Raw genomic sequence first — 27,968 nt, 5'->3', positions numbered from 1 at the left:
TTATTAACAAAAGATACTTTTATTGGATTTTAATATTCAAGCATTAGTTTATGATCTTTAGAAAGAACGTATTAGAAAAAACATAGGTTCTTTTCTCCAATCAGAATGTCTGAGCCCAAAACATGCAGTTTAACTTGGTTGCAGATATGCTCTTGTGGGAGACATGCAGGCATTAACGTAAACTCAAACCAACTCAACATGATAAACATGTTTCCATTGCTTTTTTCCAAGGATGCATATGGGTTAATGTCAATTCCACATCTAGCAAATTGAACCATTCTATTAATACAAGACAAACAGCATTTTTGCTTGTGTATGTCCAAACACTCCCCCCGCCCACACACAATCCATTCTACATAATATGAATCATTAAAATCTGTTGTGAGCACACTTGAGAGTGCATCTTCTTTGTCTGTATGCAGATCTTCTCAACATATTATCCAGTCTCTTAATCTAGTTATGCTAGCGGATTAGAACTGACAGTGTAGTACAGTTATGAACAGTTACATCTATATAGGGTAGAGCAGATTAACAAAAAACAAAAAGTTAAACCAACCTAGAATTTAACAAATATAATCTACATATTTTTAAAACATATCAATATATCTGTATTTACAAAATTTCATGGATTTATTTATAATATGTGATGATCCACTGAAAATGCTGATAGTAATTATTACAATTATGAATGGATAGATTCCCAAGACTCAAGAGACACAAGGTTCCAAAGGCCAACAACACTGGAACCTAATGAAGTCACAGAAAAAGTGAGGTGGATTTATGGCCATAACTCCAGTATAAAAAAAATCAGGAAAAAAATCAAAAGCAACACATGAGTCAACTTTCCAAGTCATGATGGAAAGAAGTTATTTCATGGGGGGGGGGAATAATTAACCCCACTCAACAAGCCTAGAAAACTGTATTTACACCCGTTATTTATTTAGAAGTATCATTAAAAATTCTGTAATGTACTCACTTCTAGCCAGTCATTTAGAATTTAAAAGTCCTACTATAAGCAACATTTACAAACGCATACAATATTTAACTTCAACCTTCAGTAAGAACACCCAAGTGAAAACAAATTGCAAAGTTATAATACAAATGTTTTGGGTGGGCAAAATGTATATTCAGTATCATTCACAAGGTACTTCAGATAAAGCTTAAATTCTTCTTCAGGAGCATATCATTATATTAGGATGGTGGCTCCTGTGTTTTACAATTTCTTCAATCCACTTTCACAACGCTGTATATTTTGGTCACAAACCAGAAGCATGCGAAGAATCCAATTGTTCCTACAAAACAGAACATGAATTTTAAACCGGCAGAATAAACATCAATGGATCTATTACAGCAGGGGGTCCTCAAACTATGGTACGTGGGCCAGATCCGGCCCACCAGGCTCCTGAATCCAGCCTGCAAGCCGGCGGCGAGGTCTTTGGGCGGCTGTTCCCATTGTTCCCATTCAGCGCCACAAGCGGCAGAGGATCTGCCTCAAGCTCCTCCATGCTCCTTTTCCTGAGTCTCCAAAAAGGGGAAAGGAGCGTGGAGGAGCTTGAGGCAGAGCCGCCGCAGCTTGAAGCATGCTGAGGTAAACCTGGCGCGACATAGGAAGGTGGGTGCGTGCGTGGGAAGCAGTGCCAGCCTGGGGGGCGGGGTGACAAAATGGTGGGCAGCACAGGCTCCTTGCCATTAAGACATTGAAACAAGAAGCTTCTGTGCCTGAAAGAGAAGGTATTGTGTATTGCAAAATAGGATTGTGTTGATGCAACACAGCTGTTGAAGCACAAGGATGCAAATGAGCAAAGGATCCATGTGGCCTGAAGAAAGTGTGGAAACCACATATACCAAGGATGAGTTTATATTTTGGTTAGATACTGTAACACGAGTCCTCAAACTTTATAAACGGGGCCAGTTCACTGTGCCTCAGGCACTGTTGGGGACCGGACTATAGTTGCCCAAAGTTGTTGACCTTTTTTTAGGGAGGAAACCCCAAAGTTATTGACCTTTTTACAGAAGCTTGCCCTTTTAAGGAAGGTTACCTCTTGGGACAGGACCGGATACCAGCGTTCGGAGCACGCAGCGCCCACAAAAAAAAACCCCACCGCTAAAAACACCAAGACAGGATGCTGAGGGCCGCAAAGGATCCCACCACTCAGTGGCACCCACAAAAGAACCCGGCGCTTAAAAAAAAAAGTGTTGTGCATCAACACAACCCTATTTTGCAATACACAATACCTTCTCTTTCAGGCACAGAAGCTTCTTGTTTCAATGGCTTAATGGGTTCGGTAGCTGTAGAAGCTGGAGTGTCCTGACTTATTTTAAAGGGAAGTCTGTACCAGTCAGATTTAATTTTTTTAAATCTCCGGGTAACAACATCCTAAATTGCCAGGAGATTAGTGTTAGTTATCTCCCTCAATTAGCGCATATTTGAGTCTATATGTAGAGTGTATTAAGACAGTCTGTACCTACTCACAAATTATGAAGAAATAGCTTGACCAGTTCTGAGGGAGAGTACATTCCTCTTTATGTTTTCACACAGTGTGAAGGCACACTGTAAAGCCTCCTTCTAAATGATTTAGTGGGACTCAGAATTAAGCCCCACTAAATTCAAACAAGAACATTTCCAAAGTAATGTATGCAGGGTGGTACAATGCAGTCTGAGCATATTTTGTTATTTTGGTAAATATATACATAGTTTTGATGCTGCAAAGCACAACCAACCAGACTATTTGACTTCAATTTTTTTTGGCTGATTTAGAATCCAGGGTATCTGAAGGATATTGGAGAGTGGAACATTTGATAAGTCGTGTTCATGGCTGGAAGATAACCATGTGCTCCAATAAACCAACAGAGAATACTGCTTTTACAGCCCTTTGAATATATAAATTCCTGAGCAGTCTAAACCTGCTTGACAATGGCACATTGATTTTATGCACCTGAGTGTTCGCAAAAAGTATGTACAAATGGACTTTTTAAAAAATGTCACTTGAAGTCTGTATTTCATGTAACTGAGAATTAACGAGTGTGGAGTTAACTTTTTGTAACTTTAGATGACTGAAGATAGGTATTGTTCCGTTACATGTTGCAAAACTTTTCTATGTTTATGCATCAGGTTCTAATTCAAAGTTATGCATATGTGTGCATTTGTAGTGAAGAATGAAGATTTAGCAATGGTTCATTCATGATGAAAAAATTCAGCAAGAACTGTGAATGACATCGTATTGTTTTTTTCCGTAGTAGCTAAGCCACTGATGTTTAACTGACTCATTTACTCCGATACAGTATTGTGGGCCCAGCTGTAAGTCAGATTTGTCACATAGCTCCCAGTATTTTGCCTGCTGCGTCTGATCAATGACCCGGAATGCAGTGTGAGAAGCAAGTGCCCCAAGCATGTGCTACACCGTCACAGCAGCAGGGCACCGTCAGAACCCTTCTTGAGGCTGACCATTTTTAACAGATGAGTAAGCAGCAATATAATAGTTTTGATGCAACAATTATGAGTTTCTCTTTTTAGCTTTTATATCATCTTGACACAGGAAGCTAGATGCCTTCGGGGCTTGTGTGTGTAATTTTGGTCACTTGCTAGAATGATCTCATCCAAGCTTAATGAAATTTACTATGTACGTATCCCTTAATACACAGCCTCTTTTTTCTTGTAAACAGCTACATTTCTGGGGGGAGGGAGAAGAATCCCAATGCATATAAAGAGTTATCAGCATATAAAACTGGAAAACATTACAAAAACTATTCCCGAAAGCAACAGTAACCTGTGCAAAAAAAAAAAAATTAAATACTAAAATGAAATCAAATTAACTTCTTATATTTTATAGCCATCAAGGTTTTGACACCTTCTCTCTCAACCCTTACAAGTAGAAAAGGATGTCCTCCAAATGGTACAGCTCTCTCTGTATAAAACTTCTAACAGTCCTTAATAGGTAAACAAATGGAAACATGCAAGAATACAGATAAAAAAGCGGAAGGGTTTGTATTTTACATTTTAAATCAAATTCTGAAATGGCCCCTAACTGTGTTAGGAATTATACAGATGACTGCCAACATTCAGCAGCTAAAGCTGCAGGTAGAAAGCAGGAGAAGGGAAATGAACAGAAAAATGTCCTGACTACAGTTAAACATCCCAGCTTTATGTCACAACAACTTGAGGTCCATAGTCCACATTAAAATAGGCACACAAGTTTGTTTGTTTTTTAAACAAGCAACCGTAGGGATGTCAGTCAAACATTAGCATGAAAAAAGTTTGCACATGGCTCTAGAACTCTTAAACTGTATTGTGTGAAGCACTCTAACATAAAGTCTCAGTACCAAAAAATATATTTATATTTACCTGTGAAAAGGAAGAAGATCAGTACCATTATCATAGTGTATCCAAAATATAAAATGGTGCTTGCTGTACCCGTAATTTGAAGTTTGGAAAAGAAGTAATGTACTGCGTATATTAGAAAATAAACAGCGGTAAAGCCACTGGTGAGAAATGAGCGCCACTGCCAGTGATAATCCTAGAACAAAAGAGAGAAATGGTTGAAAAACCTGCTAAGTACTCGTAGACCTTCTGGGCTACAATCAATCAACTTACATGCAGGAGAATATTTACAAACCAAAGCAACATAGACTATATATTTCTATCTAATAATGATAAGCATTTACAGGGTTGACAATGCCGCAAACCCAGAAGTGAGTATTTCAGTTTGCAAATGTTCTTTGGAACGCAAACATCCAACGTGGCTGACCCAGCTTCTGATTGGCTGCAGGAGCTTCCTGGAGCCAAACGGAAGCTGCGCCTTGGTTTCCGAACATTTTGGAAATCAAATGGACTTCCGGAACGGATTCCATTCAACTTCCGAGGAACCACTGTATTTATATGGGTACCTACTCAAAGTTCTTTTTTTTGGGGGGGGGGGGTTGGCCTCACTCTGGGCACCATAATACCAAAGTCTATCCTGGTCCTCAATGCAAACATAACCAGGCAGAGGCACTTTATGAAATCTCCCTCCATCATTGTGTAAAAGGAATAGTAACTTAGGAGCCAAGTCATTGATCGGATCCTTTTTGCTAATAAATTAAATCCCCCCAAGACAGGACTCTTGCAAGAAAGAATTCTGTAGGCTTACCTCTGCACACAAGTGGAAATAGCAAAGTAGAATAGTAGCCTCAGAACACGTGATAACCAGAATAATGAACACCAGAAACAAGAAGCCAAACATGTAATACATCTGATGAGACCTAGAAAACAGAAGTTTAAGCACAACAAAAGTAGTCTTGGTGAAGTTTACCTGGCTATTCTACCGTACAAGTAGCAAATATTGTTGAACTCCAGCATCTGAAGACTGCTCAACCAAATTCTATCCATTAAAGTTTATGGCATAAAACTACTCCCATGTTTAATTCATGTCAAAGTTGCCCATGGACTTTAGGGACATAGGCAAAGATTCCCCACCAACAAACTGTTTCACATAAGACTGGTAAGACCTTCTGTGACATCAGAACACTAAAACCAATGTCAGACAGAGGTGTCATGACACTCAAGACCTGCATCAGGCAACTTTTGGTTGGATGGTTTCAAAAGCCTATGGCCAGACAGCTACATACTTGCAAGGCTAACACAGGCTTTATATGACATTAAAGCAGAACAGTCAAAAGCTTTGATAATGGAAGAAAGTGGAGAGAAGTGCAGAAAAACAAATACAAGCTCTTAAAAAAAAACCCAGCAAGTTGAAAAAGTACTTTAGAAGGCATCAAACGTTTTTCAAGAAGCATACTGGCTTACCATATGCTATTAAGAATGAAGAAAAGTTGTATGAAGATGCATCCAAAGGGCAGAATGCCTCCCATAATGATACCAGGTAATGGCTGCGTGTAAAATGACTGTTCAGGAATCTGACGAGGAATCTGATTAGTACGAACTGGATGTTCTATGGCCTTTAAAAGATATAAACAAAGGTGCAGGAGAGAATTACTAAATAATCTAAATTATACTAAACACCACAAACAGAAGGAAGTACCTGCACAAAAGAATTTACAATCCTATGGCTTTCTAGCACAATAAAGGAAATCCAAACTACACCTAGAAGCTAAATCTCATCTAACGAGGTCTACCACATTCAGAATGGTTTTCTTAGCTTTGAATCCTATTGTTTGACCATGCTTTATATATACACAACTCAATCACTGAAGTCAGGCAGGACCCCAATATCCACAGCCTTCTAAAGGACTTGACCCACCATTTGTTTTCAGGCAGTTCAAAAGGTACGAGATATGTGTGCAGAGGTGAGTAAAATATGTAAGATCAGAAAGACAAAGAACTTACATTCTTCTTGAAACCAAAGTAGGCCCCAATGAACGTCAGTGGTACAGATATGCAAAACCAGAGGGCTAGAACAGCAACCAAAGTACCAAATGGAATGGCTGCAGAGGAATGTTCTCCCCAGAGAATCAGATTCATGATGAAGAAATCGGCAAACACAATGCTAAAAGAGAAACGAGATTTAACAATTAACTCACACTTGATTATTTTCAATGTTATTGAAATCATATCACTATATGTCTAGCTTAACGTTAAGCCCAGGTGACATGTAGAAAATATCAGGCAAAGAGGTCAAGCAAGCCTTTCTTCCTTAATCTAACAGGACTGAGCTCCAGCAGGAGTTGACGTTTCAGTTAAATAGCTCCAAATATATGTCTGTCTTAGCTCCACTTCAGGGGATGACTGCTTGCTGTGATTAAGCAGAAAGATTTGACATAGGCATTGTACAGTATATGACACCACAGATGCAGCGTGGTCTGAGAAGCAGCCTAAGGAGTAAAAGCAAGAATCAATGAAGAGCACCTCTGTCTTTTTAAAAAGTACTTCTGTCATGCTGGTACTGCTTAATCAACTTTTTTTCATGTGGCAGAAGGAAACAAGGTTTACAAAAACCAAAAAAGGGCACAAACTGTGCATAGCTCTGAGATGCAATGATGTTGCTGTGTTTTACTTATGTTGCTGAAGACTCACAAGTTTTAGCCAACCTTTTCATATACCTATTTTAACGGTAATAATAGAAATTGACTTACCCAGGGCAAAGGAAGGCTGTCAGCAGAACATTTGTCTTCCATTTTTCACCCCCAAATGCTGTATGAAAAGAAACCCAAACCAGCACCAATTAAATGACAGGTACTATACAAACATAATTCCCTATTTATTAGAACAGTTTAGACATGCACTTGAACTTAAAGTTCAGTTTTGTTATTTGTTTCTGCACCTTTATTAAAACAAAATTTTAAAAAAATTAGACTGATTCAACATACTGTACTGCATAATACTAAAAGTGCACACTGATTGAGAAGCTCCGTAAAGCAGTTATAGGTTTAACTTTCATTTTCTCTCCCTTTCAAATACATATAGACCAAAGCAGACAAAAGCTGGATCAAACTTCATATGTCAAACAAAATGCAATTTCAAAAGCCACTGACAGTCTGATTTCCATAACAATATGTCAGTTACCTCTTCCCCTGCAAGTAGATCCAAGTAAGAACAATTGACGTTAGAGTTAATACAATAAAAGAATATCCAACTTGAAAGTTTGCTAGCTTGAGAACAATCTAAACCTGCATGTAGTCTCTCTTCAGTCTTAAAACATTTTTCCATCTTGCCCAGAGGGCAAACAGGATCAGAGGGGAAATCATTGCTGTGATGATAATTTAGACTAATGAACTTAAGTGCTGTCACGTTAAATGAACTTTTGTACTTACATTTGTAGAATCTGGCAGCAACATAACCTGCTGGGGTTCCAAGCAGCACCCACAAGACCACAGCACAGGTCATTAATGCCCCCCGATTTGCAGGTGACAAAAACCCAAGGCAAGCAAAAACTGGAAAAGGAAATATATAATATTTAGAGGCCTCTTAAAGATGTGTGTGCTTCACATGTGGACTACCTTATTCACATCTGTTGTGCACAGTACCTAGGAGTGGTGGCACAATACTATCTTTCCCCCTTTCCCCCCAGAGATTTTGGATTTTTTACTTTGTGAAGTTCAATATATTTAGGATTTGTGCAGACATAATGGTCCCTGATCTCTTCATCTATCTACAGTACAAGTAGCCTGAAGAATACTGCAAATCACCTATGTGAACTTCCTGCAGGCTCCTACAACATCCATTTTCACTGGCATAAAATGTGTTAAAATGTGTTAGGGAGGGGGGAATATTGGGTTGTTTTGGTTTTTATCATGTGTTTTGTGTTTTGATACCGCTATTGCGATTTTATGTCGTGAACTGCCCTGAGGCCTGCGGGTATATGGCGGCATTCAAATTTAATAATAATAATAATAATAATAATAGCAGTAGTAGTTACCAACCAGAATTCTTATTATTTTATTTTTACATTTAGATTCCATGTTTCCGATAAAGAGCTTAAGGTGGTACACATGGTTTCCTCCACATTTTATTCTCATGACAATTCTGTGATGTGTATTAGGTCGAAAGCATGTGACTTGACTGATGGTCGGCCAAAGAGCTTCATGGCTGAGTGGGTATTTGCATGAACCCTGGTCTTCTGGGTCCTGATCAGTTCACCACTCTAGCTCTCAGCATCAAAGTGGTTTGAGAGTCAAATCTCCCATGTGTGTTTATGTATCTTTTCAGGACCTTGTGAACATCCAGCACCAGCAAACATGCCTCAAACCAGGAAGGCGGTGGGGGGGGGGGTTAGATACATGCAAGGGAAGGACGAGGAGAGAACAAGCACATCAAGCACATTGTGCATTGTTGATCATCTAACCAAGGTTAGGCAGAAGAGCTTATAGAATTAAGGGGCATCCCATTATGTTATACTTACATAGAGTAACAAAAGTCATAATTAAAATCTGTGTTCCAGAGCCCAGAAACACTGAGAGTAGCATTCCTTTTCTTGGGGGCCTAAATATGTCACCATGAACCAGTTTCCAACCAAATTCTTCCTGAGCATCTTCCTGAAAATTAATGAGCCAGTTGAGGGGTTTATACACACAATTATATATATATATATCTAACTTCATCCCTCCAGATACAAAAACTCTGCGTATTGTTTATATAAAATACTGAAATATCAAACGACACCAAACATTCAATCTTTATAACTCAGAAACCAATGAGTAACATACAAATGAGATCTCTTTCAACCTTTTGGGAGATAGTCAAGTTAGACACTTAGTGTGAATATTCTTGGGGGTGAACTGAGCATTTAGAAAGGAATGGGCAAGCCCTACTGCTGCCCCGGAAGGCAAGGAAGTGTGAGAACTCTTTATATGCTGTCTTAGGTCTACGAAGCTCCTCCCCAGTTCTGTCCCTGGCCAAGGTGAAGGTAGAATTCCCTGAGTCATGCAATCATTTGTAAACAAAGTCACTCCCCAGCAGGAAGAAATCCAGTGTGTGCTGGGATGACAATCTGAAAATATCACTAGTCTTGGCAGGGTAATTCATGGGATACATCATGCTTCCTCAACCTCAGCCCTCCAGATGTTTTGAGACTACAATTCCCATCATCCCTGACCACTGGTCCTGCTAGCTAGGGATCATGGGAGTTGTAGGCCAAAAAAACATCTGAAGGGCCGAGGTTGAGGAAGCCTGGGATACATCATTCATCAAAAGAAGTAAGCAAAATCATGGTAATCACCCAGCTCCTCTTGGTCTGTTTGGGTAACCTTTGCAGGGATTGCATCTGTGCCCAGCATTACCTTACGGAAAACATATTAAGATGGCTCTGTACGGACAAGGCTCGCAATTCAGATCCCCTGTGGGCTGCAGTTATTGCAACTGGGAAGGCCTCTTATTAGTTAACTGTCTCAATGGTAATTCCTTCAGGTGTTCAAGATGCCTATGATATCCAAGATTAATCATACTCAGACTAGATCTAATGAAACCAACGGACTTGTTATTTATGCCCATTGAGTTCAATGGATCTACTCTTGAGTATGACTTAAGATTAATAGCATCCTTATTAATATGTATTATTTTCACAGAAATTGAACAGACTGTATTTCACCTTTCCTTTAGACAATATTATATGCTTCGATGTCCTAACACAAAATTCTGTCAGTAACTATTGTTGCAAAAGGAGTATGTTTATATCAGTTAATACAGTTGCGAGATCAGCTGGTTCTTATTTGCTGTAAGCCACAATGAGTGGTGTATTTATACTTGAAGGGTAGCATATAAATGTTTTAATAAAATAAATATACATAAAAGCTATTTGGGCATAATACAGATAAAGAGTTAGGTTGCCAATGTGCTTATCAGAACATGACTGAGGCAAAGAAATTCACAACATTTCTAAACATGAATATTTAGAAGGTATCACAATGTTGTATTAGCGACCTGAAAAATTTAAAACATTTCTTCTCCAACTTGTTTTTTTAAAAAACTTATACTTACAGTAGAATCCATCTGATTATATCTTGCAATGTCTTTATGTAAAGTTCTTAGCATGATCATAGCAACCATCCCAGACAGGAAAAGGACAATCACAAGAGAATTCATAATGCTAAAAGGAAACATAATGGCCAGTTGTCAAACCACTATTTTTTTACCAAAAAAGTGCTCCAATATGTTGAATTACAAAATGAAAACATTTCCCTTACCTAAACCATTGTATATGTGTGTGAGGCATGGATTCTAAAATGTAATCCCACCTGGAGGCCCACCTGATTTCATCATTTTTCTGAAGAGAAAATGGTTAATTATTAGATGTCATACAACTAAAATAAAATTATAACAGACTTGCCAAGTTTTTATACTGGGAATGGCAACATAACTATGGTGTGTGTGTGTGTGTGTAGCATAAATAATTCTTGGGGATAATGAACAACTTATTTTCTTCTGATCTTAGTTACATAGATAATAATGAGAATATTATCACAATTTTCAGTGGAACCGAGAAATCACCAAGATTCCTGGCAACCAACATCATTATGATTTTCGTCATTAAATTAAATATTTATATAATACTTTCAGGTCTTCTAAGATGCTCACAATATGCTCATTATCTTGTTATAATCCTTACAGCAAGCCCTGAGAGTGAAATCAGTATTATGACCCACCATAATGGTGAGGAAGGACAACTAAGGCTATGAGTGCCTTACTTAAAAGTTTATCTAGTGAGTTCATGACAGACACAATATTTGAATTGGGGATTTCTAACTCACCATGCTACACCTCTCTCACGTTCAACATCAAATGTCAAAAATGTCAGCTAAACATATTCTTATTGAGCAAGGAATTGCTTCACTAAAATAATATCAGACATGATAATGAACAAATAAAAGGTGTCAAGCAGCTACCATTGCCTCTATACTTCTTGAAGGCTATATTCTGCATAGAGACTTCTCACTGAAGCTGCAATCCTCTATGTAGAATCATAGAATTGTAGAGATGGAAGTGACCCTAAGGATCATCTAGTCCAACCCCCTGCAATGCAGGAATATGTAGCTGTCCCATACAGGATTGGAACCTGCGACCTTGGCATTATCAGCAGTGTGTTCTAACCATCTGAGCTATGTGCTTGCCTAGAAGTAAGTTTCACTGACCACAGTGGAACTCATTCTTGAGTAAACATGCATAGCATTGAACTTTAAGACTTGTACACAAATACCATTTTAGTGTAGATCCAATACAGTATAGAGCAACAAGGGGTCTGCTCACCCAGTGGGACTTCTTCCTCTCCTACCACTATGGCTCTCTGGCACACTTACAAAATATGCTCCGGAAAGCAAGCAGATTTCTGTCGCTCAGGCAAGTGGCCATCATTGGCTGTCTTCCTTTATTAGGATTCCAAAGAATTTTAACTGAGTAACATCTATGAAATTTTCTACAAAAGTTATTTCCCTAGTTAGCCTAGAAGAATGCAATAAAAAAGTTTAGATGAATCGCCTTTCTTAAGACATTTATTAGGTTTTCATTAATATTTAATAATGATACTTTTTAAAATTCACCTAAGACAGCTCAGTCAGTAGAGCGTAAGACTCTTAATCTCAGCCCAATGTTGGCAAAAAGATTCTTGCATGGCAGGGAGTTGGACAGGATGCCTCTCATGGTCCCTTCCAACTCTGCTATGAATTTCTGGTACAAGAATCACCAACAGGGTGTTATTTTAAAACCTCAGAAAGTACTTTCCAAATCACACCTTCTCCAGGAAAAGAAATGGGAAAAGCCGGCAAGCATACCAACCTCAAAAGTAACTGAATATGTGTAGGGAATTTTGACATTTCCAGAAGCAAGCTTGTTACTTAAATCCATAGGTGGTCCCGTGCAGTCTGGGCTGTCAGGATTAGTGTGCTTGTAACTGTTTAAAAAACCAAAGACAATAGATTTGAGTGCAAAATGCAGTCGTTCTGGCAACAGATTTTAAATAATAAAACTAGGAGGAGGGTATTTGGTGGCCTGAAAGAGACTAGCCCCCCTGCTTTAAATCATAGTTTAAATAAGAAATGGCTTAAAGTGCACATTGCTCAATTTCCCCACTGCTTCATTTAACAAATAAGGGCTGTACCAAACCAGAGAATGACTTGCTGTTATGTGTGAACCAGCACTTGTGGTTGGGCTTTCCCCCCTAACAAACCATGTTGGCAAGACAAGGTCTGTTCTTGACAAGGCAAGGTCTGTTCATGTTTTTTAGGTGAAAAACAAACCTCAAGTGCTGGTTTGCACATAATGGCATGGTATCTCTTCTACCAGGAATAAGCAGCGGAGGAGTGACTCGTGAACTTTGGGGCAGCAAAACCATGATTAAATTGTAACTATGTGCAGTTTGTGTTATGTGTGAACTGGGCCTATATATAAATGGGATCACAATGGCAGCAATGTTTACTAACTAGTATCGTATATACTTGTCCATTATTATTTTTCCTATTAAGAATGAAAAATCTTAGGTGTTCCCTCCCTCCCACTCCTATACTTTCCACTCAACGTGAAGTCCACTGTGAGGAGTATGTTAAATTCCCTTATATCTTTCAAACAAAGTTATAACATTGCCAAGATGTCACGCAGATCTAGTAATAAAACTAAATGCTCACCTTTTTGGTTCAAGTTTAGCAGCTACTAGTCTTGCGCTGGGAGCTTCATTTTCTACAACGTGGTAGACTATTTTGATGTCCACATGATTGAATATGTAGAAGGTGTCGTGTTCATGGAACTCAGACTACAGAAAAAATATTTTGGAAAAACTTAATCAAATAGGTGGATGGAGCAGCGCACAACTGGCTATAAAATAACTCCCCTCCCCATCATCATCATCATCATCATCATCGTTATTATTAAAATTTATATGCCGCTTGTTTCAACAAACCATAGATAAGATTAACCACATTTTATTTTGGTTTGAAAATCACAACAAGCTGCACTTCATTTAAAATGCAAGCAAAAACTTCCAAACTCCTTTTATAGTTCCACAGAACGGGGAACACATCAGTCCACTGTTTGCTTCCTGCATTCTCATACCATACATAAAAACGAGGTAACTGTGAAAAGCCATTTCATAAGATCCCATTTTTACACAGTCCAAGCTTTAAAAATTGATCCCATTTCTCAGGTTTAAGAAATTAAGTCTAAAACCTTGCAGTACAAGGAACAGCATTACAATTAACCATTAATGTTAATTTATGAACTAAGCTTACTTTGTATATAGAATCATGGATGCTGCGAATATCCCAACAGCCAAACTTTCATGAACAACAATATAAAATTTTATGGGAGCTGAAATCCAACTCCAAAGAAATATATTCTGTCTTTCAGAAACAAATTCTCCTCCATGCAGAGACTGCAGATTAGTTTGAAAATTCAAACCAGTTCACCAGAATCACTAACGGATAACATTACCTGTCATCCAATTTTTCTTTCATGCAACAATTCATTTCTATGTTCTTTTTATGCTGTTCTAACACCAACTGCTTTAATAAAAGGGGAAGGCATAAGGTGTGGAAATTAATGGTTTCATGGAGCATACTTAGCATATGGGAGGAAGATGTCAGGCTGAGAAGAACAATATTAAGCAGATTAGCTGCCTATTGTTATTAGAAATAGCCTTTGTCCATCTATTCCTCCTTCTACTTTTCCATGATGACTCAGTCATTGCAATGGTGTCAAAGCAGGCTCCTAAAAATAGCATACTTAGACTGATAACAGCAAAAATTTAGGGGGGGGGGAAATCAAGCAGCATGGTAATCTTGCATGCATTATTTAAAATTTATTTATACATACATTGATAACACAGGCATCTTTGGGGTGTCCATCTTCTGTTAGGTAACAACCAATGGGAAATCCAGGATTGCAGAACCTTTGGTTATCTTCCACATCATAACACCAAGTTACTGGCATATTATCCACAATCCTATAAAATGAATAGTAATACAGTATTTTCAGATGAAGCCTGTATCATTAAAGATGTACCACAGCTATAAATTTTGAGAAGAACTTTATCATTAGTAATAGAAACAAATTTTTTTTAAAAAATCCTTCCAGTAGCACCTTAGAGACCAACTAAGTTTGTCATTGGTATGAGCTTTCGTGTGCATGCACACTTCTTCAGATATTCAGTTGGTCTCTAAGGTGCTACTGGAAGGATTTTTTTTTATTTTTTGTTTCGACTACGTCAGACCAACGCAGCTACCTACCTGTAATGTTAGTAATAGTAATGTTTAGGTGATATCTAATTGGGGAACAGATTCTCTGTTTCTCCTGCATGCCTCCCCAAATCTGCTCCAGATGATTCGCACTATCACCACCATTTGCCTCTATAGTTTTTAATACACAAAAGGATATAGAATTGCTGTTCCAGCAGATCCATACTTTTATTTTTTAAAAAGAAATAAGAAATTAGAACTATGTTGTATTAAATGGAAGAAAACATTACATTTCTTTCCATGAATGTCCCACATTTCTCATCATAAGCTACCACAATTCTGTATTTTCTACTAAAAGTACGCAATTACGGTAGTTAAAAGTTAAACATGAACCTACCAATGATGCTGATAGTTCAGTAGCATACTCTTTTTCAGAAAATCTAGCTTTTGCTTGTGATCTGGGTTTTTCAAATCATATTCTTTTGTACAAACATGCTTGCACGTCTCTTTTTTGTTAAAGGTAAACTAAAAAAAATGAGAAAGAATTTAGAAACAAGTCTCCTTTTTACACATTGTTCACTCAAATTGCTTAAAGATTCAATGTAAGACAACAGCAGAACATCAAAATGCACACATGCACAAGTTCTCAAATTATTACATACAGTAATTCAGTTAACTTACGATTTTACCATGTGCCTAATAGCATCTTTTTTCTCCGCAACAGCAAACCCAAACTCTCAATGCAATTTTTATTGTGTTAAGAAGTCCAACTATACCGGAACTGAAAACTATTTCAAGCTATTCTCTCTTTTACCTTAAACCAAAGGAAATTTTGATCCAAGTCTTTTAACAACCTGAACTGAGAAAACATTTCAGGTGGCTAATTCAGAAGGATTTAATAAATTAAAGTTTATGGGTAGAATAGGCTAGGTTGCCTCTTCTAAACAACAGAATTTTCTACATGGCAGTAATACCACAAGCACATTTAAAATATTACCTGAGTGAATTTTTATACATACTGATCTTATACTAGGCTTCTCTGTCCTAAGATGCTTTAAGAGACTGCCAAATATGGTTGCATGACGTAATTGAAAACTATATAGCAAGATGAGGGTAAAAAGAAGCAGGACCCATCTTAGTTTAGTGAGCGATTCTAGCAATACTGTAGCTGCAAACAAAGCATTACATTTGGTGCAAATGAATGAATGTGTGTTGGTGCAAATGAAAAATATAGGACACCAAAGTGAGATGTTCCCAGTTTGTTTGTTTGTTTTTTAAAAAAACATTCCTAATCTCATCAACTGGCAGCCAACATGTTCGCAATTCCAATGCAGCACAACTGTTTCTATTTTTTTTAATAATAATTTTTATTGATTTTATACAAACAAAACAAACAAAACAAACATACAATATAAAACTGTCCCTTCGTTTTCCCTCCACCCACCGGTCCACCTCTGCCACCAGTGGTACCCGTGAGCTTTAAGAATCAAAGGGGTCCTTTGTAAGTTGGGTTTGGCCTCCCCCCTCCCTCCTCCCCCCACATCCCCCCCTGCCACTGAAAGGACAGGAATGGAGGAGCTCTGAGGATTGGTTTCCCCCAGCTCTTTCATAAACATGCATAAACAAATATAAACATAACAACAATAGGGAAGAGTTTTAACTCCCCAATTCTTATTATCTTAACATTGTAATTGTGACTTCCTCAATACTCTTCCTCCTGGTTTTCCTAACAAACTCTAATTGCTTATGGCGGGTTTTCTATTCCAAATTAAAATCCTTTTCTTATAATATTAACTCAATCCTCCTCCTTTTCCATGCTGCCCTCCCACAGGCCCCCTCCTGCCACAAGAGGAACCTGTAGGGCACAGCATTTCCAAGGTTCCATTAAATCCCCTCCTCACCCCTCTGAGTACCCCCTGCCACTGAGTATCTCAGAGTAAGGAGAGGAGAGTAGGCAGCTTTCTGCCTAAACACCTATCTTAACTTACAAAAATTTGCATCAACCTAAAAATTCTTTCCTAGGCCATTCTTATAACTCCCTCAAGAAAACACAGCTTTTTTTTCTTTCTTTCTTTTTTACACTCCATCTCCTCTCCCTAAGTCTTTTCCCCCAATTGGATCAGCATTTCCGTTAACAAGCCAAGATTTCGAAAACCGTCTTTCAAAAGCCAAGACAAAACCTTTTAACTAAAATTTTCACCCCACACCCATTCTTTCCCAAATCCATCTCCAGGCCTTTGCCCCCCCCCCGTCCCTGTCCTTCCCATCCCACAAAAACACCACCCCACATTTTAACCCCTCCAGGATCTTCAATTCCATTGATCTTTAAATTCCTTTGCTTCTCAATTTCTTGCTCTGCTTGTTTTTCTTCCTTTTGAAATCCATGCTTTGCTTCATCCCAAACATATTTGTTATAGTCCAAGTCCTCTTTAATACTTTCATCAAGTTGTTTCTCCTCACACACAGTCTCAGACTCAGCAGTCTCCAAATCCAAATTATCCTCTAAGTCCTGAACTTGGACTTCAACCTCAACTGATGGTAAATTGGGATGTTGCCGTTCCTTGTAAATGTCCTCCCATGTTTGTAGATAGTTCAGCACAGCCTCCTGGAAGGCTCGAGAGTACTTTGTTTTCATACTTCTCTTAACCGCAGACAAACAGGAGGTAGGGAACAAAGGGTGCTGGAAAATTCCTTCCTCAGACGATCGACTCCATTTTGGCTGTTCTTTCCCTTTGTTCTTTAACTCAATCACAAATCCATTCTTAATTCCAATTTAAATAGTTCTACCACGTTTTCAATCAATTTTTACTGTTCACAGCAATGCAATAAATCCACCCGGTCTTTTAACAGTTTGACAGCTTTTGACAGCTGTCAAAGCGCTCTTCCCCTTAATAATGCTGTGCCTCAAGGGGTGCCGGACTCGGGAGCTGAGATGGTTCGAAAAGATCTTTTTTTTCCTCTCGGGTCCACAGTCCCAAATACTTTTTCGTCGTTCGGCTTAGGTTTATTTAAAGCGCCTCCCAGTTTTCCATTAGGAAGAGACCGACTTCCGTTTCTTTAAAGTCTCTCCTATTTTTCCAATTAATAAATTTAAAGTCCAAATCAAAATTCCACTTACTTCATGGAAACCTTTAATTTTATTCGGAAGAATCCGCCGCTTGCCGGGTCAGGACTCGGAGCTTCGCTTCTCGGAGGTAAGATATAGCCCAAAATGGCTCCCGCGGTTCCACCCCGCCGGCTCTCGATCGCTCTACTGAGCTCTCGGGCAGCGGGGGATCCGCAAAACGGAGCAGCCGCTGGGCGCGTGAGTCACCGGGACTCTCTACCCGGTGCTTTTACGGGGAGTCCGCTCGCTCTGCGGACTTCCCCCCCCCCTCCGCGAGGCCAGGGACTTCGGCACGCAAAGTCCCTGCGTCCTTCTCTCCGCCGCGACAGACCGGAAGCCAGCACAACTGTTTCTAAGGCAGATATATTATCCAGGCAAGCCCTTTTCTTCTATAGCTTGGGACCCTTCCTTTGAATAGCCTGGGAACAGACTAAGGCTGCGTGCTTCTAGGGAGGTCTGGCCAGACATAGGGCATGCCTATGAGCAGCATAGCCAGACATGTTTCTAAGATGGCTAAGCTGACCAAGCTTCTGAATCCCAACCAGATGGTAGGCGGGGGCTGGGGGAGCGAGTGTCACTCTTGTCAGCACTGCCAGAGCTATGCAACTGGAATCACCAGCCCAGCTATTATTTTAATTTCCCCATAATGCAACGCCTGCGATATTGCCCAGTCTCAAATCTTCCATTTAGCAGGTGATTGAGGAGGTGGTTGCTGAACAACTCAAAGCATGCCTGGAGGATGCAGACCATTTGGATCCCTTCCAATCAGGATTTAGGCCTCATCATGGGACTGAAACTGCCTTGATTGCGCTGGTCGATGATCTATGGTGGGCTAGGAACAAAGGTGAGAGCTGTTTCCTAGTTCTGCTGCTGGATCTCTCAGCGGCCTATGATACCGTCGAACATGACATCCTTCTGGACCATCTAGAGGAGCTGGGAGCACTATTATACAGTGGCTCCGCTCCTTCCTCCTGGGCCGTGTCCAGAAAGTGGTGTTGGGGGATGAGTGTTCAGACCCCTGGGCTCTCACTTGTGGGGTACCTGGGGGTTCCATCCTCTCCCCCATGCCTTTTAACATCCATATGAAGCTGCTGAGAGAGATCACCAGGGGGTTTGGGCTGAGTATTCATCAGTATGCAGATGACACCCAGCTCTACCTCTCTTTTAAATCAGAACCGGTAAAGGTCCTGTGTGAGTGTCTGGAAGCAGTTGGAGAATGGATGGTGGCTAACAGATTGTGGTTGAATCCTGACAAGACAGAAGTGCTGTTTTGGGGGGACAGGGGGCGGGTGGGTGTGGGATCCTCCCTGTTCCTGAATGGGACAACTGTGCCCCTGAGTTATTTTGGACTCACAGTTATCCATGGAGGCACAGGTCAATTCTGTGTCCAGGGCATGTGTCTACCAGCTCCATCTGGTACGCAGGCTGACACCCTACCTCCCCGCAGACTGTCTCGTCAGAGTGGTCCATGCTCTAGTTATCTCCCGCTTGGACTCCTGCAATGCGCTCTACGTGGGGCTACCTTTGAAGGTGACCCGGAAAATACAACTAATCCAGAATGCAGCAGCTAGACTGGTGACTGGGAGTGGCCACCAAGACCACATAACACCAGTCCTGAAAGACCTACATTGGCTCCCAATACGTTTCCGAGCACAATTCAAAGTGTTGGTGTTGACCTTTAAAGCCCTAAATGGCCTCGGCCTGTATACCTGAAGGAGCGTCTCCACCCCCATCGTTCAGCCCCAACACTAAGATCCAACATCGAGGGCCTTCTGGCGGTTCCCTCACTGTGAGAAGGAAGGTTACATGGAACCAGGCAGAGGGCCTTCTCTGTAGTGGCACCTGCCTTGTGGAACACCCTCCCATCAGATGTCAAATAAATAAACAACTGACTTTTAGAAGACATCTGAAGGTAGCCCTGTTTAGGGAAGATTTTAATGTTTGATGTTTTATTGTGTTTTTAGTGTTCTGTTGGGAGCCGCCCAGAGTAACTGGGGAAACCCAGCCAGATGGGCGAGGTATTGTTATTATTATTGTTACTATTATTATTATTAATAAGTCAAGCAGTGTGGGGCTGGTGCTCCTGTTAGAGATGAAGCAGGCTGTCTCCTTGTTGCCAGGCAAACTGTCCAGTAGGCAGCTCAGCAGCAATGGGCCTCTGCAGCAGGACTCAACAATATCAACAATGTAATGCTGATGTTGCAGGAACTGCAGTGTGGGAAAATGTAAATGATCTACTGTAATTTACCCACCTAGGGCTGAGACCCCTGTGAAGAAAAGGTAAAGCAGGGGAAGCAACACCCAGTGGGTCCTTTCCTGATCCTAATATTTCCTCAAGAATGTCATGTGCTAGGGCAGGCTTAACCAAAAGCCTAACAAAGTTTTAAAAACCTTCAATCCATTTGTACAAATCAAAACATGCCAACAACTGGGATTCACTGCTTAGATTATGCAAATTCTTTGATTTTTAAAGCAATTAAAATACCTTATATGGCGAGGGCTCAATCCGCTCTCCAAACAACACCTGACCAAGATTTTCAGATGGACGTTTCCCTTCAGATGCTTCGCAAAAATCAAACCTAAAATCAAATTAAGCAAAACTTGAACTCTGTTTTATATTCTATATCTAAAATGCATACCTACATAATTTCACAAGAAACTTTTGAATCTTATTTAAGTTCCCTTATTTGAACAAACCTCCCTGTTGACAATTATGTTCACTAAGTTGACTTTCACTAAGTTGCGCTTATGTCTGCATCACTGAGCAATATATTTGAGATAATGCTCCACACAAATTATTTGCTTGTTCATTCCCTTCATTCCTGATTATTAGCCGTGCCTTCTGCAACAGATGAGAGTTGGAGTTCAACAATACTGGTCTATATTAATCACCCCCAAAGCAACATCTAATTAAGTTACTTCTGCATGCCATTTAAAGATGATTTACTAAGATTTTTCATTCTTTACAAGGATCCAAAATTTTTAGATTGGCTTAGTAGTGCAAATTGCAAAATTTGGGATTCTACGTTTTGAAACTTCTATAGCCAGCAAAAACCATTAGTTCAAAATTCTTCCCAAGTCGATTTGTTTAAAATATATAATATATAATTGAATCAAAAAACCAACTTCTAAAACAGAGTAAGGGAATTCTAGCCTCTTGGCAAATATCAGGAGCAGGATTTAACAAGCTAAACCTTGGTACAAAGCAACTAAACCAAATACCAAGTACCACTGACACTGCAGCTTGGACAATCATAACCTTGTCTATGAAATCTATCCTATCCTTTTTTCAACAAAGTTTTTATACATTACAAATCAAAGAATAATATTTCATATACTTACGCAGTATATTCATATGGAAGGACTGATTCCACAGAGTCTAGTCTATTCACAAATAGCTCTATCACAGGCTGCAAAAACACAACAAGACATTATTTATATATTTAACATGTATACACGTCATTGTAATAAAACCTTAAATTCTTTTTTTAATTCTTTTTGTAAACCGCTTATCAGTAAATAACAGGTAAGAACAAGTGTTTAAAACTTTCAGAATGTTAGTACTGTAGGTTACACTGAATTAAGATATATACATAATGTATCTGTCATCAAAGTTATACACACTGCAATTAGAGTATTTTGACCATTATTCTAAATGTGTATGCTCTGCCCTTCCTTACAAAAGTTGAATTACATTATGCAATTAGCATTATATAATCAAGCTTGCCTATGTGACTTCTACAAGTAGCTATAAAGAATACTTATTTTGATTTAAAACCACTGTATATCAGCTCTCTGCATAGTTGCCATCTGCATAGTTGCTCAATCAAACAATAAAATAAAACAGTACAAGTAGTAAAAAAGAATTGAGATAGGGAAGATTTAATAAACAATAGACAGAAGACTACATGCAACTAAACTACTTAGACTAAAGTGACAGAAAGTCAATGAGGGAACAAGAGTATGTAATACAAATACACTGTAGGAAAACTACAGTATATCGGAAATGAAAATTTGGCTAATAGTGCAAAACAGCCTTCCCAATAGGAAAAATTATGTTACACTTACAATCCTGACTTGGGGCCAGGAAGAGCGGAGAGGCTGATCAACCACCATACCCCAAGTCCTGAAGGCACATGCCAGGGCAAAAGGTGGTGGTAGGGGGCAGGTCTTCTTCCACTTTGCTATACCAGCCCTAGGCTAAAGCTTCCATTGAAACTTGCTATTTCAAAAGGTAAAAGGATGCCAATAGCAAATGTACCAGGAAAGCGTGGCAATTTAAAGTATTATGCTTTGTTTACTGAATACAAAGAAACTAAACATGCCAAATTAGCGGGTGGCGCTGAAGGTCGGCGGTTCAAATCCCTGCAATGGGGTGAGCTCCCGTTGCTCGGTCCCTGCCAACCTAGCAGTTCGAAAGCACCTCAAAGTGCAAGTAGATAAATAGGTACCGCTACAGTGGGAAGGTAAACGGCGTTACCGGGTGCTGCTCTGGTTCGCCAGAAGCGGCTTTGTCATGCTGGCCACATGACCTGGAAGCTGTACGCCAGCTCCCTCGACCGATAATGCGAGATGAGCGCCGCAATCCCAGAGTCAGGGGTCCCTTTACAGTACCTTTACCTAGGACACCAACTTTTCAAGGCAAATTGCCCTAATTTGTATAGAAAAGTTTTCCCATTCAAAATTTTCTGGGAAACCCACATCACGGACCTCCACAAAACTTAGAAAAATAGCATGAAGCCAACGCCTCTTTCCACCAAACTGCATTGTGTTGTGTTTTCCCGGAGGGAATGAATTATAATTTTTTCCAGGTTTGAAACAGATTATTTTTAGAGGATACTGTCTTTTGGATTACTACCTTGTTTTATCTCATTTGGCAGAGGAATATTTCAAGACACCCAGGGATGAACTTTATCCAGCTTTTGTTGACTTAGTCCAACATGATCATTTATGGAAAAACCTGGAGAAGTCTTCAGCGGACAAAAGTCTATTATTTCTGATTAGGTGTTTTACTGGAAGACATCCCCACAAGCCAGCTATAGTACAAGAGGTCAGCTCTCAATAATATTGTTGCATCAAAGGAGGAGAGTCAGATATGTACTTTGGCTCCCTTTCTGCTTGATCTGTCCTTGTATGATTCAAGTTCAATTCACTTGAGGTGCTTGCCCTCAAATTGGAAAGCACCTCCATTAGTACTGTATATTACTGTAAGCAGATGGTGCTGTATTGCTATCTTTAACAAAAAGTTTTAGAAGGGCTTTAAAGCAATTTTCTTCATAGAGAAACAGTGAAAATATGGTTGTGATTAGAACTAAGATCTTGCTGTCATTGGTTTTCTAGAAGGGGATTGATTTCTAAGTGGTATATGGATGACTATTTGTTGGAGTAACTGAGAGCCTCTTGGTACTTGGTATTCTTTTTTTGTTTTCCATTGATATGGAAGACCCACATAAAGCAGGCTATAGCAATGGAATCTCCTACCTCCATAGCTGCCAAGTTATCCCTTTTTTAAAGGGATTTTCCCTTATGCTGAATAGGCTTCCTCGCGAGAAAAGGGAAAACTTGGCAGCTATGTACCTCTCAGGCTTTCGTTTCTAAAGGTGAACAGTTCTAAAGGTGGACAGTTCGTTATTCTAAAGGTGGATAGTTTGTTCCAGCCATCTTCCAGGTCTATAGGAGAGCTTTCCAAACTTTTCATGTTGGTGACAAACTTTTTAGACATGCATCATTTCATGACACAGTAATTCAGTTTTACAAAGAAACTAGAGGTTAAACTAACCCCTTTCCAGCCCCGGGAGGAGCGCAGGGAGTATTTGCACGACACACCTACACACTGCAGTTGACACGCTAACATGCCGCAACACAGAGTTTGGAAAGCTGAGACCTGCGGGTATAGGGCAGTATATTAATTAAGCAAGCAAGAAAGCAAGCTCTGGTCTCTCTAGGGTCAAGACTGCAGCCCAACAATTGTTTGGAGTTGTTTTTGGGGCAAGGAACATTGATGGCACCCTAGAGAGAAGGTACAAGGGAATTTTTTGAAAATTTTTTGGAACTCTTAAATGTGTAAGGAGAGCATATTGAGGTGGGTTTTAGGTTCCTCCAAGCAGTAGCATGGAACACTGTTTGCAATTATTGGCTTCATATCCATTTTAGGAAATTTACACAGTTGATTGGTTTGATAGTCACAGATTCTTTCATGAGCTTCTGGGGTGGAATCTGCATAAAATACACCTTTTGGAATTTTTTGCGTGGATATCCCCACTTTTTTTCATTAGGAAGCTAAGGTGTGCATAGAATTAAGGAGCTGAAGGCCTTTTCTGTCAAACTTGTTCCCCAATTTATTTGGGTTTGGATAACTGGAAATGTTATTAGATATACAGTACAAGTATTTTCAGCCCTCATAACCCTCCTAAAGCTCAAAGAGCTTTTATGCTGGTTCGCTGTAATTCTTTGCCAGGAGCATTAATGGAAAGTAGATTTAACTGAACTTGATTAGAAGAAAGAGTACACCATTGCAATGAGGGTTGTCAGAAATTTATTAGTCATGTTCTGTTTCACTGCAAACATAACAGAGCTAGGAAGCATCCGATCCTCCCATATTTAAAGCATTAAATATTAACTGATGTCAGAACTCCATATGAAGGAAAAAGGTGAGTACGGTATGTTATAAGAACTGTAGCCATTTTTAAACTTTGGTGATCAAGATAAGGGCTCAGATGATCTCAGAGTGAGTTTGAAATGGATGTAAAGCTCTATATCTTTTTCGATTATATTACATTATGTATGTAAATATCCATGATGTTTGGGGTCTGGTACTCCAGTTGTATTTTACAATGGTAAATGACTTTATGAATAAATCTGATCTGCAACAAAACTAATATTTTTTGCAGTTGTCCTGTTGTTGTTGTTATTCTTATTTCATGTACTTATGAAATAGAACATTTTCTGTAAAATAAAAAAATTCCTTCAGTAGCACCTTAAAGACCAACTAAGTTTTTATTTTGGTATGAGCTTTCGTGTGCATGCACACTTCTTCAGATACTTAGTTGGTCTTTAAGGTGCTACTGAAGGAATTTTTTTATTTTACTTCGATCCAGACCAACACGGCTACCTACCTGTAACATTTTCTGTGAAAAACAAAGCAGTGGAACATCCCCCAGATGTTTTATAATTGTAAATAACTTTGGCAATTAAGCAGTATACAACAACAACAACAACAACAACAACAACGACAGTACGTTTAAGTGCACTTGCAACATTCATTTGCTTTGCTACTCTTACATCTCTTTTCCCACAACTTCTGCTGTTTTATACTTAGTAGTAGTAGTAGTAGTAGTAGTAATAATAATACTTGAATTTATACACTTTATACTCTATGCTAACTCTGCCCAATATGCAGCAAAGCTTTCAGGAATCTTAACTTGATTTTCAAACACAAAGTGATCCACTGGAAGGAAAAGACATACAAATGCAAAGAACGTGGTATGGCCTTTAGCCAATAGACCAGGTTGAAAAGACACATGGAGAACACCTTTTCTACTGAGAACAATGTGGTAGCACCTTTACATGCCTAGGTTCACTGCAGTGCCTTCATACTGGAGAGAAACCCTATTCTTGCCCTTACTGTAGTCTGCCCTTCACAGAACCAGGAACTTTAAGGAGGCATGAATGGATTAATCAAGTTATCCAAACATAGTATTCATCACATTGAAATTATTGTTGTTTTAACTTTCTACAAACATTAAAAACTTCCGCATAACACTCCATATGCGCAGACTATGGCATGATCAATGCAAGCATCACGATTTGATGGCAAAATCCTCAGGTGATAAATAGAGTGCTCTGCTTTAGGTTACAGGTGGCAGTATTGTTTTCCCCTTGCCGAAGAAGCCCCTTGCTCCATATACACTGAAGGTGTTGCATGTAATTATACATAGGCTATCACCAGTTTAAACCACCAGTTTAAACATACAGTATAATTTCTAATTTAAATTCTGTGGAGCTGTATGAAATTTAAGGGCAGCTTAAACTGCAAGGACCATAATACCATGAACTTATTTATCACCATCACCATCTTACTTAAAGCATGTTTACCCCTCTTTAGACAAAAGTATTCCTAGAGGAGCTTACAAAAATCAGTTTAAGACTGAGGAGCAGGTACTATATAAGAGACATGTCACATAAGGAAAGAGGGATGGGTAAGGAAGAGGGAAAATGCAAGCTCATGTTTCAGTTCCAAAGTTACTATTCCTAAACCACATGTGCAGCACAAGTGGTAATCATACTCCATTGCCAAATATTATTATTTCAACCTCAGGCATGTCCTTCATCAATTTATGACTCCAGAGAAGGAGAAGGTAGGATAACGGTTCTTCAGGATGGAGAGAAGAGGAGCTAATCTTGGGGATATGCAATCTCTTTAAGCAATTCATTAATAAAATAAAATATTCCTCTAAAAGACCCCAGTCACTAGAACATAATAAGTTACCTAACACAGACCTACCCAATCATGTACCCCTACACAACTATTCAATGAAACGTGGCTTACTTACGAAGCAGCATTAACAGTAAAAAAGAAAGGAAGAAAAGGAAGGGTTTGAAGGAATACCAAAGAGAAGGATAAGACAAGTTAGGCTGCTGCCAATCCCACCACATTTTTTACACACACACACACACACACACAGAGAGAGAGAGAGAGAGAGAGAGAGAGAGAGAGAGAGAGAGAGAGAGAGAGAGAGAGAGTTTGGATGGCCACATGTCCTGTATGATCTAGTTGAGATTCCTGTATAGCAGGAAGGTGAACTAGAAGACCGTTGGAGTCCATTCCAACTCTAAAATTCCCCAGAGGTAAATGCAGAGCATTCTGCTCCCATTCTGATGGGGCAGGCAAGGTTCTTGAAGATCCTCCTTGTGGGAGAGGCCAGCCTGCTTTCCCTGGACAGCCCCAGACAGTTGGGGTTTCTGTTTTCTCAGCTACATAGAGCTCAGCTTTAGATCCTTATTTTAGTTTACTTTCTTTTTCTCCAACTTCTGAGCGCCCATCGTAGGAGCTGCTGAATCCTAACATAAAGGTCTAAGGCAATGAGCAAGCCGCAGCGGCCTGACCAGCTTGTTGGCACCATCACCTTACACATGCCTGGGCGCAGACCCCTACAAATGTCCTATTTTTCAGGGACAATCCTGGATTTACTGCCTGGTTTCTTATTTGATCCTGGAAGGTCACACTTTTCCTCAGGACATCTGTATTGTTGGGAGGGTATGGAATAGGATGTCCCTATTTTCCTGGGAGAAATATTGGAGGGTATGGAATAAGGTGTCCCTATTTTCATCGGAGAAATGTTGGGAGGGTATGGAACAGGATGTCCCTATTTTCCCGGGAGAAATGTTGGAGGATATGGAACAGGATGTCCCTATTTTCCTGGGAGAAATGTTGGAGGGTACTGTATTGATATCCTTGTTTTCATGGGAGAAATGTTGGGAGGAAATGGAATAGGATGTCCCTATTTTCATTGGACAAATGTTGCAGGGTATGCAGGCACTGACAAAAGCAGAGATTAAAAGATGCAGTTTAGGGCATTCTGGAAGACTTCCTCCCAGCCAATCCACTCCTCCATCCCAAACGCAAGAAAGCCTAAGCAGGCAGGAAAGACTTTCGATCTGAAGGGGGGGATCCCTGTCACCGCACAGCTGATTAGTATGTATGTATGGAGGGGGGCTATTATGACATGACACCACACACACCCCACTAACCGACATTACTCATACTCTGTCACACACCCCTCCGGCATTTGAGGGCGGCCAGGCCTCGCTCTCCGGACTCAACCGCCCTTCCCAACCCGCCCCTACAGACCTTGCAGTCGTATTTGTCCGGTTCGTCGCAGAAGTTGACGGGCGCCAGGCCGGGCAGGTAGAAGGCCGAGCCGGAGGGCGAATTTGCCACCAGGAGCGCGACGGCCAACAGCAGCTGCGCGACAGTCATGGCGAAGGGAAGGCGGGTGGGGTGTAGGAGGGTGGTGGGGGTGGGGGTGACAGAGAGAACGGATATGGGGGCGGTTTCTTTTTTGGAAAGACGGTACCCTCCCCCGCGTCCAAGCACGAAACCGAGCCGAGCCTCCTCAGCCGCTACTTCCGGCTTCCTCAGACACGTCAGCTCGCGCACACGGAACTGCGAGGCACGAAGTGCGTGCGTGCGCGCGCGCGGCCGAATCGCTTCCGCCCTCTTTCTCGCCCTTCTGCCCCGGTTGCCATAGAAACGGCAGGATAAGGCGGCTCC

General features: G+C 40.1%; 1 protein-coding gene across 1 annotated transcript; it reads right to left on the bottom strand.

Annotated features, from left to right (window-relative positions):
- TM9SF2 (transmembrane 9 superfamily member 2) lies at window positions 1–27,834 on the bottom strand. The gene is made up of 17 exons (XM_035115436.3): window positions 27,546–27,834; window positions 21,038–21,105; window positions 20,181–20,274; window positions 14,987–15,114; window positions 14,228–14,357; window positions 13,045–13,169; window positions 12,200–12,314; window positions 10,615–10,694; window positions 10,409–10,517; window positions 8,835–8,967; window positions 7,747–7,866; window positions 7,069–7,126; window positions 6,323–6,482; window positions 5,783–5,934; window positions 5,127–5,238; window positions 4,343–4,514; window positions 1–1,292 (listed from the first exon to the last, which is right to left on the bottom strand). The coding sequence occupies exons 1-17, from the start codon at window positions 27,672–27,674 to the stop codon at window positions 1,225–1,227; spliced, it is 1,953 nt and encodes a 650-aa protein (XP_034971327.1). The 5' UTR covers window positions 27,675–27,834; the 3' UTR covers window positions 1–1,224.
- Between the last annotated feature and the right edge of the window lie 134 nt (window positions 27,835–27,968).

Source organism: Zootoca vivipara, chromosome 4, assembly GCF_965207765.1.
Source record: "Zootoca vivipara chromosome 4, rZooViv2.hap1.1, whole genome shotgun sequence".
NCBI lineage: Eukaryota > Metazoa > Chordata > Lepidosauria > Squamata > Lacertidae > Zootoca > Zootoca vivipara.
The sequence above is the reverse complement of the archived record's forward strand: the minus strand, read 5'-3'. Positions and strand labels throughout refer to the sequence as shown.

Excerpts from the sequence above, each read along its gene's own strand:
- TM9SF2 (XM_035115436.3), bottom strand. The coding sequence starts at position 27,674 with ATGACTGTCGCGCAGCTGCTGTTGGCCGTCGCGCTCCTGGTGGCAAAT. Across the intron at positions 12,315-13,044 it reads GCTAAACTTGAACCAAAAAG|TTACAAGCACACTAATCCTG; the intron begins GTGAGCATTTAG and ends TTTTTTAAACAG. Across the intron at positions 5,239-5,782 it reads TTCATTCTTAATAGCATATG|GTCTCATCAGATGTATTACA; the intron begins GTAAGCCAGTAT and ends TCTGTTTTCTAG.